We start from the raw sequence: 15,967 nt of genomic DNA, 5'->3' as shown, positions 1-15,967 counted from the left end.
AGTAAGACCATACACATTTTTTTATGCAACACATTTATTCCTTATCTCTTACATGCCTAAATGACTAGAAACAATATGGGCTACCAAGAAATACTGGTACCAATATAATTCTAATATTGTACCAATACAACTCAACACGGCTTAGCCGAAAGCTAAGACTCTAGCAGGGGAATTTGGCAAGTGGTGCTAAATATGCGTTCAACAATGATTAAAAACTGAGACGTCGAGTATCGGAAAGGTCATACAGAAAACAAACCCTCTTAGAGTTTAGTAGAAGGAGAGCTGCCACAACCAGGATGGACCCTAATGACCACTGACTCTGGAGTCCTTTCTGGTCTTACCTAGCCATCAGCAAACAGTGATGCTGAATACCTCCTTCCCTGGACTTGCTTCCATTTCTGTAAAATGAAGTAGCTGGACTATTAATAGTGGAGGTTCCTTCTATATCCAAAGTTCTAATATCAACAATTAGACTTCAATTTAGGCCAGCGTCAAAAAGATTAACTATTTTGTCTACAATGAATATACAGCTAATCTAAACTGTTAAAGGAAAATGGCAAACTGATAAACAAAAGTAAAATTTACACGTATTTCAATGGTTTAGTTGTATTCACATTTTACATACTCTACGAGGAAGACAGTCCCTGGAACAGGACTACTTTCAATACGTTTCACTGAATTACTTGTCAGCTTATTTCCTTGTGAAATGTATTATCCCACAAAGCAAGAGTTGGTCTCCATCTTTACTTTTGCCAAATGTACATAGTACAATTCTCAATGTCAAGAAATCTGTAGTCCCTAAATTCACTTATTTGAGTCAAATAGTAAGTACTTGTGCTGAACTTTATAAGAGATGATATTTTTAAAAACACAGTTTGCTTCTAACTGGTTTTAAAAACACAGAATATAAATACTGCCTAATTTCACAGAAACTACATCATTGAATTACTCTGTACTGTTTCTGAAATAAAAATTATTCTCAAGAAAGGGATGAAAAATGATTCCATTACACTGAAAACGCACATTTTAGTATCTTTCACATTATTAGGTACTTAATAACACTGTTATTATTTATAACACTATCTTTAACATTTCTTTACACAAACTACAAAATTTTGAAGAAAATTAGACGAAGTCAGTTAAACTCAAGTCTTAAGTTTGACAAGAGTGACTGCTTTTCAAAGAATATAACTAGTTTTACATTTTACCTTCAAGGTCTTATGAAACTGTAGGTGTAACTTTAGCTGACTGAAGCACCATACCAAGGGCATTCAGAGTATATACTCAATTTCTGTGAGGGAAATTGTTTCCTTCGTATGTTTAATGAATGTCTACTGTACTAAGCACCGGTGATACAAATGAATAAAGCACAATCCTTGTTCCAGGAGACACTGAAAAGCTAATGTTAACCTGTATATGTTGGTTTAGAGGCAAAAGGGATTTAATAGAGGAGACATAATTCAGTCTGAGGACATGAAAGAGAGCTTACTGGAGGAGATGATGCTGGACCTTATGAGGATATACCAGGGTTCACCAGTTGGTGATCAAGTTAGAGGGGCAGAGGTGGGGTGCACGGAAGTATGGTGTGTGTGTGTGTGTGTGTGTGTGTGTGTGTGTGTGTATGTAGCGACTCTAAAGAGAAGGGAGAATGTTGCAAAAACGAGGGAGCAAAGACTTGCAGATGAGCAATAGCATGGTTGCTTGGTTGTAAGTAGTTACAAGCAAATGCAAGTAACTACTACAGAATCACAAAGTGATGAGTCTGGGGAAGCCTCATCTGATGATCATGGATTAGTCTACATACATCATGCCACTGAAATATTTTAAGGAGAAAAGTGACATGGTCAGATTTTTGTGTTTGAGAGTAGTAATAACACCTATCAGAGTAATATGTCAACAAAGAGCAAATATCCAGGATTCCAAATTTGCAAATCATATCCTCCCAAATACCACCACCAAGAATTTAATAATCATGCCAATGGATATTACTAGCTGGGAATTTGCTTAAAATCCTTATCTTGGGCTAAACCATATGTAAATCACAAAGATTTCTTTTGAAAGTCTAAGCTAGAAACCAGATGGGTCATCTAATCCTCATCTCTCTGTTTGGCCTTATTTTTTAAAAACTTTAGTATCTCCAGATGAACCGTGTACATTCCACCTTACCACAGACCTCACAATTCCATACCGTCATACACATCACAAACTTCACACATTTATGTGACTTGCTTGGCCTCTGCCTACATTCACTATTTCATCTTGTCCCTTACTATTCTAGTAAGATGAAAGATAGAAAGCCAAATCCAAAGGAAGAGTATTTTTCCCTAAGTCCTAGAGCAGAACTGTTATCACACACCTCCCTTCCAATGGAAGCCCCACTATGGTCTTCTAAGAACAGAAATGGAAGGAAAAAAGAATTCTTAGAAGCCCTCCATGGGAAAAAGGTCATAATTTACCTAAGATCAATCTGTTCCACTGTGAATGATCACACCTCTAACTTCAAGCCAATCATCCTGAAAATAGAAACTAACAATCACTAGGGATGGACTGGTGAAAATTCTTCCCATTAATTACAACGGTAAGGCAGAGAAGAAGAAAGGCAAGGGAACGATCCCTATTGAAGGTGGGTTAGTAATGTCCTTATCTCATACGAATAGTATTTTTCTTCTTGCAAACAATCCATATTAAGTGATAATTCCCAACAAAATGCATTAGCAAATTTTTATATTTTCTTCAACATCTTTTAGAAGATATTAAAATAGAATAAAAATTAGTTCTTAAAAACTTAAGATAGGAAATTTAAGTATACATACCTAAAAACCTAATAAACAGTCTTGGTCACTAAACTGTATTTTTTCCTGTGCCTTATTCAAAAATACATGAATTGCTTCTTAGTTCCCAGAAAATGCAGACCTATATATACTGCCAAATTACCACAGCACCTCTTACAAAATGCTATCTGTTCACAATTATGGTACAGGAAATTCTGACATCTCCAAATTGTTTAGTTGCGATCTCTCACAAATTGTCTTGGCCTTCAAATTAATTTTTTAAAACTAATTCTAATTTTGAGGTTCAATGGTAGAGGAATAACAATATTCAAGTCAATTGTAACTAATAATAAGGGGAATCCTACAAGTTAAATTTTTCATCTGCAATTTTATTAATGATAAGGCACTTCTTGTGAAATCAACCCCCAGCTTTATACACAGTTTTATTCAAACAAGAGTTATCCACAGAAATTATTTATATTTTACTTCATAACTATAATCTTATAAGTTTTGCTTACTATCCATAAAAAAGAGAGACAAATGGCACAGCTGCAGAATATAGTACCCCAGAGCTCTTAATAGTCATTCAGTTTTTTCCTGTTTGTATCATCTTCAAAGCACGTACAAAATATATCTGATTCAAGATAAAACACTGCTTGTTTTTTTAACATATAACTAAAATGGTGCGTATATTTTCCAATGAAACTTAGTTTTTGAGATTACAAAAATCCCTAGACACAGTTTTAAAGTAGTAGCTTTTGGAAGCTCTGATAATAAATGAAGAAATTAATCTATTAAATACAAATGGAATAAACCCACCCAGATTACGGTAAAATTGTACTTATACTGCTTTAAAGCAAAATCAACCTACTAAGGAGTGATGATTCTACACATATCCTTTAATGAATATCTGTTGGAAACACACAAAGTGACAGAAAAAAAAATCTCTTTAACAGAATAGAAGATACATGCAGAAACCCCAAAATGCATAAATTCTAGCAGCACCATGAGAATACATTATCTAAACATTAGAAGAATTTAAATATAATTAGTGCTCAAAACAGCCTATTTTCCATTAAGATAATCAAACTTTTGAAAATTTATCAGTACAAAAATAGCTTCACGAACTACTGCTGTATACACATATCTGCTTTCAACTCTCAAAAATAGGATACCAGCAGTTATTTATCAATATATCACTATATATCTGAGGATCATATATTCACAATGAACAAAATAAAAAGTTTCAGTTTTCAGTATTATATTTCAGTATTACATTCTAACAGCGCTGGGAAACTATAAAATTAACTATTTCCAAGAGAATTTTAGATAGTTTTAAATCTTTTTTAAAAATCCTAGAATTCATTAAGAAATAACAAGTAAATTCCAGACAGCTGATGCTATGAAGCAAGTCCCTCCTGGAATCAGAGTACAAAACTTTCCTCCATATATATATAAATACTATATTTATATATATAGTATAGTATATAGTAGTTATTTTATTTAGTATACAGATGACCCTTGAACAATGCAGGGAGTTAGGGGTGCCAACCCTCCGTGCAGACAAAAAGCCATGCATAACTTTACAGGTAGTCCTCTGCATCCGTGGTTCCACATCCACAGATTCAACCAACTGCAGATTCTGTAATACCGTAATATTTACTATCGAAAGAAATCCACTCATGAGTGGACCCTCGCAGTTCAAACCTGTGTTGTTCAAGGGTCAACCATATAGCTAATCTAAGGCTACAGTCTCAAAGGATGCCCTGAATACTTCAGTAGGTCAGAGTGTACACCTGTTCAGTCCCAAAAGGATATTATCATTTAGGTTAAAAAAATATTTTTTAAGAAAAAATAGCAATTTAGATAAAATTTATTACCATTTCCCCAAAGAAATTAGTAAACATTTTCATCCTCATAATCTTCCTATTTTACACATCTCTAGACTTTTAAAAGCATTTAAATAAATATACTAAAAAAGTGTTAATTTATCTAAACTTATTCAATGAGAATGTTTTTGCATAGTTTATAACAAGGACACAACACAGTACTATATAGCACTTGACTTAAGCATTGAGCAGTCCATACATTTTACAATTTAGTTCAGCAGTGTAATTTTTAAAAAAACAAAGAAAAGAGTAAATAAAGGTAACTCTATAATGCCAGTGAGTTAGATGGAATATAAAAAGTTGTACTAGCTTAGTAAACAAGTTTTTTAAAAGTTCAAAAGTAATTTTAAAAAAGTATTTGTGGATGAAATTATATGTCTGGAATTTGCTCTAAAAATAATACAAAAGTGGAAGAGTGGGTAGGATTAGAAAAGAAACAAGCCTGGCCATTTTTTCCTAAATGTTGAAGCTGGGAGACGTGCTTATGGGAGTTCACTATAGTGTTATCTCTTTCAAATATACTCGAAAATTTGTGTTAGTTTAAAGACTAACAAACAAATCTTGCTTTTCTCTTTAAAGTTAAGTAATACTTTTTAAAAAATAAATAAAGTTTACAGAGAGTAAATAAACTATAAACACATTACTAAATTTTCAGGACCAAATGAAAATCAGGGTTTCCTTTTGTTATGTTAATTAATGAATTAATAAGATTTAGGTATACAATTTAAATTTTAAGAAGAGCACAAGCTGGCTTGCTAAGTAGCTATTACTACAATCAACTCAATCAACTTGACTGACTAGATCATTGTTCCCTATATCCTTCCACCTTTAAAAGAAAAAACAAAAAACACAGATATTCTAGTGATTTTGCTCCTAATTTAGCAATAAAATGGTATCAACCAGAACAGAGGAATGTTGGCAAAGTATCTTTTTTCCTATTCATTCTTTTCTGTTGAAATAAGTACTAAGGAAGAAAGACAAAAATAAATAGCATAAGTAAGCCTTAAAAACATAGATTTTAAATGTTCTCTGCCATGGGAAAAAAGGATAGTGTATCAAGTTTAAACATTTGTGAGTTTCAGATTTGAATAGAAATTATTTTAATATTCTTTGTGTCTCTCATTAATGAAACACTGATCTTATTTCTATATAGTTCTCCCAAAATAGAAACAGTGATTAACTTCCTGACACAACAATGTGCTTGTTTTGGGGATTAGACTAAAATGCACTATTAACTAACTGGCAGTACATAGTAGGGTCAAAAGAGCTGAGCTGTAGTTCTAAAGCTGTTACTAATGAACTGTATGACCTAGGACAAATCACCTAACTTCTGGGATGTGTCAAAGGCCCATGCTTTCAAACTTTGACGTTTTACCCTATAATCCAGCCCACACTTAAATATGTATGTTACTGAAACACAATTTCATCTCTTAATGTGGGTTTTATCCTGGTGTTACTTATTTCATTTTATTTTTCATTTTTTCAGAATGCCATGAATAACCTAAGTTGATTTCAAACCACTGCAGTTTGAAAAATCCTAGATTACACCATCTCTGAGGTCCCCTCTGTTATTTTGAGGTTCTAACATTAGCTGTAAAATACTCAATTTTCTATCTCAGGTAGAAATCTTAATTTCAATCAAGTAACAAGGAGAATATTCATTGATACTGATTGATGTAAAAACAAGTTCAGAGAATAAGTCTTCTAAACTCCTATGCTGAAGTGTTTTTTAAATAATAAGAAAACTGTAAGATTATATAATGCCTTTAACATAATTAAAAGCTTAAATTGACCTGTTAAATTTCATTTTCAGAACTCAAATATCTCCCTGGCTAATCTACATATTCCAGTAGTCAAAGAAGCTGTACCTCACATCAAAGAAAGTAAACTCCTATTTGACTCCCCAAAACAGAGAAAATCAATAGATGACCAATCACAGTTAATAACTCCAAACACTAAGGATTAGCAAAATAATAAACACTCAGAAAATTTTAGGTACATAAAGTAAACTAGAAATAGCTTTTACAAATGATAAATACAAAAGTTCTTATTTCATAATGCTACAGTATCCAATGCACGTCTTGTTTAAGTGTTAGCCAAAGAAATCAAGTTTATAATTATGTTCAGTGTAGTTACATCTATTTATTAATTGGACGTGTTAAATATAATAGGAAAGAAATTTTTGCTTCCATCAACACAAATATTTTTAAAACTGCATATGAATCACATTGCTCTTTAGTAGTAATTGCGTATTTTAAAAACCAGTATGGTTTACAAATCAATGTAAACATATAGTCTTCAGACTGGAAGAACCAAAAATGTTCATGTGTTCAGTCATTTTTTAGCTATAGAAAAGAGAATACACTTATACTGCAATAGTTAAAGCATTACCTCTATGAAAATTCTAAAATATGCCTAACCCTTTTATGCAAAATTATTACCATTTTTAGGAACATATTAGAATAGCCTCATAGTCAGAGTTTTTCCCCATTCATTCCTAAAAAACTCTTTAACAAATTCCTTCTTCTTCCTCAGCTTGACTATGAGGTCCCTCAATGTGAGTCTCTAATAAGTTTAGTCCTATGCCCCTAATATTCAACCAATAAAATCAAAATTAAAATTCTCATGAAAAAGAGAGTTTGGAATATCTCACTTCACAATTCTTCTGAATATGCTAAAGAATTTGATCTTTTTGAACTGGTCCAAAGAGATGCACAACAAAGGAAAACTTTTTTCTGAATTTTAATTAAAATTATCTAGGTCAAAAGTTTCCAAAGAAGGATAAAAATTAACTTTAAGACAATGACTGAGAGGTATTTGTTTACATTTACAGTTTCACAGACCTCCTTACATCCTAAAAATACCACAATATGGCCAATAATTAATGTAACTGGTTTTGAACATATTTAGGATAAAGTGCATCTTTTTAAAGTATCAAATTCTTTAAAATTCAGAAGCATGTGAAGATTTATCTCCCGTTAGTTGGTGTGCAAAAATGAACCTGACATTAACATTAACAGGTCCATGCTGGAAGTTACACCAATAACTTGTCTTCTTCTTTGAAATAATACAGTGAGATTACCTCTAAGACTGGCAAAGCTTAATTTCAGAATAGGAAACCTATTTTTTAAAAAAAATTTTTATAACCCTCAAGAACATACATGAAAATGGAAACCAGGTTAACAACGAGGGCTTTTTAGGAGCTGGGTTAAGAAATAAGTAAAAGAGATTTGCAATAATATGTTGTTTCACTGAAAAACAATTTGTACTATAATTAGCTCAGTAGCCCTTTTTCTACAAAGGTAATGGAAATGTCCACTCCAGTCCATCTAAGCAACTATAAATTATTAAAACTTTTCTGAGGTTAACAGTTAAAAAAAAAAGTCTGACCTGGAATTTTCACTCAGGGTTGTAACTTTGCAAGATTTATCTGAAACCAAGTAAGCTTCTACACATTTTACTTAATCATGATGGTTGAATTGAATCTGTACCTATGTGAAAATGGCAATGCATTCTGAGTCGGTTCAGGCCTTGGCTCTGAGTTCTGGGTCACGTCAGGTGTTCTTTCATCATCTGTCCCATTGATACTTTCTGGTGTTAAAGGAGACTGAAGATCCCCTCCTGCTGATTCCTTTAAAAAAAAGGGAGTGGGGATAAAAAAGTGTTACACTTTTGTTAAAATTTACAAGATCATCTAAAAGTTAAAACTGACTCTGATGTATGCTTACTTATGAAATATAGTTATTTCAATTGAAATTGGAGTCAAAGACGTAAAAATGAAATTTGAAGGCGAAAAAATTTTAAACCAAAGCAACGCACAAGAAAACTAACTGAAACAATACAATTTAAAAATGTAAACATAACACAATTTAGAAATGTAGTTTCAAAGAACTGAAAAACTTTTAGGTTATATAAGCAATTAATTGGTTAAAATAAGATATTCAACTAATCACTTAAGAAGAAAAAGAAGATGGGACAAAAATGCAAGAAGATTTTATTTTTTATTTGGGAGGGTAGGAAGAGAAACGGAACGAAATCTTCAACAAGTCAATTTTTTTGATCTGCCATAGCTTTCAATTCCAAGAGACATTTAGAAAAGTAACTGGAAATATTTCCATAGCACATTATATATAATGTATTTCAGCTTTTCTTGCCTGCTACTCATAATGAAATTATTTCTCTTTGCAATATTTCCTGTTTTATTTCTATCAAGGTAAATTTAGTTTATCCCACTGGAAAATAGATGGGATTTAAAACAAAGGTCACCCTGACACCTACTCTTATGACTGCCATCATCAGATTTTCTAAATTTGATATTAGAAGTCAGAATGAGGGGTCATTTGATAACCCTGGTAACCAGGGGTGGTCCTAGCACCAGATTGTTAAAGAGCAGCTTGACAGACCCCTTGCAATCTCTGACCAATAAAACTTCACAATAAAACATCAGTGTCCAATAGGGGAGTAGTTGGGGATAGTCATAATTTGTCAACTTGAAAGAATATAAGATTTCCTCTCAAATAAAAATAAGAATATGTATAATATAGGAAAATGCTTATAACTAGAAAAAAGAGAATATAAGGAGATATCTAGATTATGGTAATTTATATACTTTACATAAAAATTATTGCACGTGAAGAAGCACTAGAAAGAAATATGGAAAATATTGATATTAATGTGGTGAGACCAACTTCCTTTTTTGGGGCTTCTGGTTTTATATTGCTGTATGTGTTTTATTTTACATTTAAATATTTTAACTAATAGTACCATAGTGCTATAAATTATATAAGCTATCAAAGATCAAAAGACTAGTTTCTTGATTCCACATCCTCACTTAACTATTTTTCAACTATTAATGGAATCTCTAGTTTGACCTTTAATTTCATTCTTTTAAAATCTTTCCTCTGGGGCTTCCCTGGTGGCGCAGTGGTTGAGAGTCCGCCTGCCGATGCAGGGGACACGGGTTCGCGCCCCGGCCCGGGAAGATCCCACATGCCGCGGAGCGGCTGGGCCCGTGAGCCATGGCCGCTGGGCCTGCGCGTCCGGAGCCTGTGCTCCGCAACAGGAGAGGCCACAACAGTGAGAGGCCCACATATTGCCAAAAAAAAAAAAAAAAAAAAAAAAACACTTTCCTCTGAATCTACTGTTTCTATTAACTGAGAGTCAGTGTATGAATAGTTTGTAGTATACTGTGAAAACATGAAATTTTGTTTTACAACAAAGTCAAATCCTACTGAGGAAACAGTATCCAAAATGACTATCTCTAGATCAATTATGGACCATGTCAATTAGCCTGAAAAAGTTTAAGCAGCCAGTAAGAGACCATGAGGTATTCATATTTGGTTTCAATAAATTGGGAAAATTTTTCTCCAAGAAAGGCCAAACTAAAATAATCAAGGTTGACTGTCCAATCAACTAAACAGTAAGTTGGCCAAGACCTAATTCAGTGGAAATGATAACAGAAAAAATTACCTTGTCAACCTGAAAGGGCATAACCAGTATTAGCAACTAAGGATTTGTTAGATTTGGTTGATAAGAGTGTGAGGGCCAAAAGTAGATTAGGATTAAAAGAAAGAGTCAGAGGAGGAGTAGTGTGATTTCTGGTTCTTATTACCTTCTGGGGTGAAATAAGAAAGATTATGAGGCATGGGTGTTGGGGAGGCTATAACTGTTGATAATACTGAAGTAGACTCTTCTTAGAGACAAGCTAAGAAGGAGAGAAGGAAGAAAGGGATAGAGGTTGCAACAATTCCAGCATCTCAACAGAGCAAGCTTTTCTTCTGAAAGCTCGATTATTAGCTATATTTAACAAAAGGCATATTGAAATTACCCTAGACACTATACCTAAAATGAAAACAAAAGCCCAAAGCATATTTCATTTTTAAGGATGTTTAAAAAAAATTAACATTTGCTCAAGAGAACAAGAAATAGTGCCAACAGTACATAAGGGAAATGAAACTCCTTTGCCTTCTAACTATTCCAACTAGGTAGCCGCACAGGTAGCCAAAAGTGTTGTGTGAAACCTTCTAGAAATTTTACATAGGCTAAAAATAGCACTGCGAAACTAGTTTTATTTAACATATTCCAAACATCTAGTTGCTTTTTAGTTAAAATTTTGTGTAATTTCCTAAACATTCCACTTTAGTTATTCCTTAAAGACCCTAACTTTCATAAAACCTGCATTTTATATCTTTAAATCAAACATTAAAATAAAAAGCACGGAGGTATATCTGTTAGACTACAAACTTTTGAGAAAGTAGGATAATTCCTCTTTGGAAAGAGATTCCTAAACTAATATGGCTAGCCACTTCTATGGTAAATGTTTAAGGAAAAAATTATCAAATAATATATTCTTTGATCACAGTTGATAAAAAAATTAAAAGTGTAAAATATAAATAAAAACAGATTTAATCAACTTCTATCACCTCTCCATCCTTATTTTGAGAAAATAAAACTCACATCTCACTGTTTCTGGGAAATTTCCCTCACACCCCACACCAAAACAAATAATCTGAAAAAGAAAAATAACAGATTGAAAAAAAAGTTTGCATATTAAAATATGAGAGAGTATCAAGGAAGCCAAAACTAACACATGTGACCACACTATAAAAAAGGAACCTGAGCAATGATGTAAGATTCAGAAAGTGCTAAAGAATTCTCTCTACTCATTTATGAAGTGGCAAGAAAGTCCTCCTGCAAAAAGCAAAAAGCTCCAGAAATATCTTGAATCACATGGAAAAGAAATTAGGTTGGCCCTCACTCCAGGCCAGGCCTTCAGGGTGGTGTCACCAGCCTACTCTCAGGTGTATGTGCCATAGAAGGAGGATGGGGTGTCAAGGGTTAGCTCTACTTAAAGAAAAAAAACTCAGGAAATTGCAGACGATCAATTACTGGTATGATTTACGTAAGAAAGATTAACAATCAAAGAAAAGCCTTCAGCTTTAAATCAAAATACTAGTGAACAAATGAAACATAATATTATTGAATTTTAATTTATAAATGTAAAAGAATCTTTTTTTAAAAAGTCTTTACATTAACTGACTTTTTTTTTTTTTAAAGATCTTTTTGTTTTAATTTTTTTTGCTGTGTTTCTGTGCAAGGGCTTTCTCTAGTTGTGGCAAGCAGGGGCCACTCTTCATCGCGGTGCGCGGGCCTCTCAACTGACTTTTTAGATTAACTCATCAACTACTGGCTTTGATTCCAACAGATAAGAGGGCTTATGCTGTACAACCTCCTATCCTCCCAACCTGTCCCGCTCCCTTTCCACCTGCTCTTCAACCTCATCAGGACTTACATCCTCTTGGCCCTCTGCTATTATGCTAGTTGTCAGGCTCAACCTGGCTTTATTTCTCTCCATACCCAGCCTGCAATAGAAAGTCAATCATCTCAATTATATTCTCAGTAGCATCATCCCAACTTCTGGGCTTCCTTACCTTCCACAACACCCATCTTGCCAATTTCTAATTCATATCATCATTCCCTATTCTCATGTGCCCAAGCTACCAAATGCTATGGGAGAAAATACGTTAAATATGCTGGTTAGTGTCATGAAAATAATTTTGAGCTCTGACTTCAATTATGCTCTTGAAGTGACGAGTATTCTTTAATTTTACTTATTCCCACTTGACTCTTCTTTTTCTTTACCTAACAGCAATCTCAAACCTCTGTTCAAGCTTTCTCTTGTTCGGTTGTCCTTCCTCTCAGAGAATGATCTAACTCTTCCTTCACAGAAAAAATGGAAATAAATTGGCATAGACTTCCTCGATCTCACACCTATCTGCATCTAAATCTGTTTTTATCCTTCCCTCCTATCTCAAATAAAGTAGCTAATTTGTTTCCACCCTTCCCTCTCACATTACCCTCTTCTGCACAATGCTCCATCAATGATCCCTTCCTTCTCGTCTCTTTTTCCTTCTCTAACTCCTTCCTTCCATTTAAGAACACATTCCAGTCACCCCCACACATACATTCCAAAAAAAAATTCTTAGCTCCATATCCTCCTGAGATTATCACGCTAACCCTTTTTCTCCTCATACAAGAGAACCAAATATTTGTTACCTTATTCTTATTACTAAGCATTTTGGCTTCAAGAATAACCTAAAGTCACTAACTATCTCCTTTCATTCTACAAAGTGCTTCACATTGCCCTTCCTTCCCAACAGTCCCTGTATTTACAAGTGGACTCCACTTTGTTAGGTTGAAAGTCCTCTTAAAGTCTCAACCTAGTGGAACTCTGCTCCCTGCACTGCCAAGTCATTGTCTCCAACTTAAAATGCTCTTCTCTTGACTTCTGTGCTAACATTCTCTGCTGGTTCATTTCCTACTTCTGTGTTTTTCCCTATATCTCCCTCAAATTCCTTAAGTGACCATCTTTTTTTTTAAAAATTAATTAATTTATTTTTATTTTTGGTTGTGTTGGGTCTTTGTTGGGGGGGTGCACGTGGGCTTTCTCTAGTTGCGGGGAGCGGGTGCTATTCTTCATTGTGGTGCACAGGCTTCTCATTGAAGTGGCTTCTCTTGTTGCGGAGCACAGGCTCTAGGTGCATGGGCTTCAGTAGTTGGGGCTCGTGGGCTCTCGAGCGCAGGCTCAGTAGTTGTGGCGCACGGGCTTAGTTGCTCCGCGGCATGTGGAATCCTCCCGGACCAGGGCTTGAAACCGTGTCCCCTGCATTGGCAAGCGGATTCTTAACCACTGTGCCACCAGGGAAGTCCCTTTAAGTGACAATCTTTAAGTGACAACTTTTGACCCTTGTCTCTCCTGTCTTTCCATCCTATTTTTTTCTGGATGATATCATTCTCACCTACAGCTTTAACTATTACTCATTTGTTGATGATTCTTAAGACTTAGTTCCAATTCCAAATTTCTAACTACACACTATTCACCTGTATGTCCAATAGGATTGAAATTCATTCTCTGAAGTAGATATCCTCCTTTGAAGTTCATGCTACAAACCAAGAATAGAAGTTTCAGAAACATCTAACTTAATATCTTACTTTACCATTCTCCCTTGCCTTCACTATTTCCTCAATTCTTACATTTCCTCCAAGTTCAGTCAAGTTCACCATTATGTCTATTCCCTCCCTCTCTATTTTCACTGCCAATAACTAGTAGGTAAACCCAATAGAGAAACAGATAAATACTCCATTGGGACAAGTAACAGGATTAAAGACACATATCTCCACTGCCCTTACTTTGGAGAGCAAAAAAAATATCCAGAGAACTCTAGTCAACCTTTCCTGAAGTTGTAAAACTTGTTCTCGTGGTATTTGGTTCAGTAAAACCACACTTGTCATATGAATACTAAGAAGGCATCATATTAATGTATAGGTATTCACTAATTCTAATGGTATATTTGTGGGCTAGATATATAAATAATATAGTTTACAATAGTAACAGTTGGCTACTGCAGACCACTTTTCAAAAAATCCATTTATAGCAGGAAAATCTAAAACATTCGAGATTTACTGCACTTGGAATGTCCTTAGAAATGATATAGTTCAAACCTCTGACCTTACAGATTCAAGAACCATGGCCAAAGAGATCAACTGACTTTCATAGGATCAAACAGCTAGTCACAGAGAGCCTAATAATCACTTACAATAAACCAGTGCCATTGGGTAAATATAATTTATCGTTAAAATGAACATTTTAACAATTATGGTATTTATAACAAAGCTAAATAAACTTTATTTTTCTCTGAATACACACACTCACACACACATATAATCCATTTTTTCTATAAAGTGAATTCTAAAAAATCTTGAGGAAGAGGTTTAGACATATTAAATATAAATCAAGGTAGCTACCACAATATATTTAATGCTATACAACCTGATATCTTAAATGGAAAAAAAAAGCCCATGAATATTCTTTGGCTTCAAACAAGTGATGGAGTAAATAGATTTTACTCAATTTAAAAGTCTTAGTCAACTGAAGCTAAAAATTATTTTTTTTCTAAACTCCAATGAAGAAAAATGTGGATTAAATGATCATATAGCCCCTTTTTCTTCAATGCATATTCTGAGGAAAGTGCCTAACAAGTTAACTGAAATACAGTATTTTTAAAACTGTGAACTATGTAAGAAATTTCAAGTTTAAAGTCAATCATCTCTCTTGATTTTATATCAAATTGACTATTTAAAATATTCCCATGGAAACATGAGAACATAAGATCTCCAACAGAGGAAAAGTTCTAAATTAATGTCTGTTATTTAAAGAGAGATGCGAAAGAAACTGACAACTAATATGTGATTCAAAGCATTCCTAGAGATGTTACCTTGATGAAGACAACATGAAGATTATCTGATATGACCACATATTTATATCAAGTATACAACCTTAGCTCAAGAGTCTAAGAGGGAATTGGCCAGCTTTGTTCTAAATGCCAGACTCCTTTCATCACAAGCCTTTAGGGAGATGGAATGGTTTGTCTACAGCACTATTTCTCAAAGTCTGATTCCCCAGATCAACAGCCATCAGCATCTCTTGGAAACCTGTTAGAAATGCAAATTCTCAGGTCCCACCTCAGCCCTTCTAAATCAGAAATGCTAAGGTTGGGACTCAGCAATTTGTGTTTTAACATGTCTTCCAGGGGCTTCTGATATAGGCTTTATTCAATTAAGGCATCTGTATTTTTCTAAATAACTATGTCAAGGCTTTACATCATCATCTTCACCATTACAGCCACATTGGAAACTCAGCTGTTAACATTTATTAAGCCTTTACTATATGCTAAGCACTTTGTAATCCTTATTTAATTCTCACAATAACTTTGTAAGAAAATATCATCCTTATTCCCATTTTATGGACTAAAGAAAATACTAACATGCCTAAGTTCAGAAAACTAAAAAGGGTTAGAGCCCAGATCAAAGCCAAGCTCTAGAGTGTACATTATTGCCATTATTGTATGACAGTGTCAACATGACATTGCCATTATCATACTTATTCCACCCAACAATCCTGTAAGGTAAGTAATGTAATACTCATGCTGCAGATGTATAAACAGACTTGGGTTAAGCAGTTTTTCCAAGATCACATAGAGGCAGAAAAAGAATTTACGTCTAAGTTTGTTTGACTTGAAAATACATACACCTAACTGGTCTGCTATACCACCTCGAATAAAAGTGAAAGCTATGACCAACTCAGTGTCTACTATTATCAATTATCCCATTTAATCTCTCTACCCACTTTGCTGAATTCCTGAGTAACATTCTAGTCTTCAGGCAGAGTGTTAATTTAGTAGATTGGGTTAAACCAGTGAGAATCAAGCTGTGCTTTCTAGCTGAATGGAATCAGAGTGGCCAAAGGTC

The 15,967-nt window shown here is 34.1% G+C and overlaps 1 protein-coding gene across 2 annotated transcripts in view; it reads right to left on the bottom strand.

Moving 5' to 3' along the window:
* Positions 1–15,967, bottom strand: part of HOMER1 (homer scaffold protein 1) — a 126,672-nt gene that overhangs the window by 54,008 nt on the left and 56,697 nt on the right. For both annotated transcript variants that reach the window (XM_082836373.1, XM_082836372.1), the window contains one exon: positions 8,152–8,291. In XM_082836373.1, the coding sequence (XP_082692499.1) occupies positions 8,152–8,291 (140 nt within the window). The remainder of the gene's footprint in view (positions 1–8,151; positions 8,292–15,967) is intronic.

Source organism: Leucopleurus acutus (genome assembly GCF_964270905.1).
Source record: "Leucopleurus acutus genome assembly, chromosome: 3".
NCBI classification, from domain to species: Eukaryota; Metazoa; Chordata; class Mammalia; order Artiodactyla; family Delphinidae; genus Leucopleurus; species Leucopleurus acutus.
The sequence above is the reverse complement of the archived record's forward strand: the minus strand, read 5'-3'. Positions and strand labels throughout refer to the sequence as shown.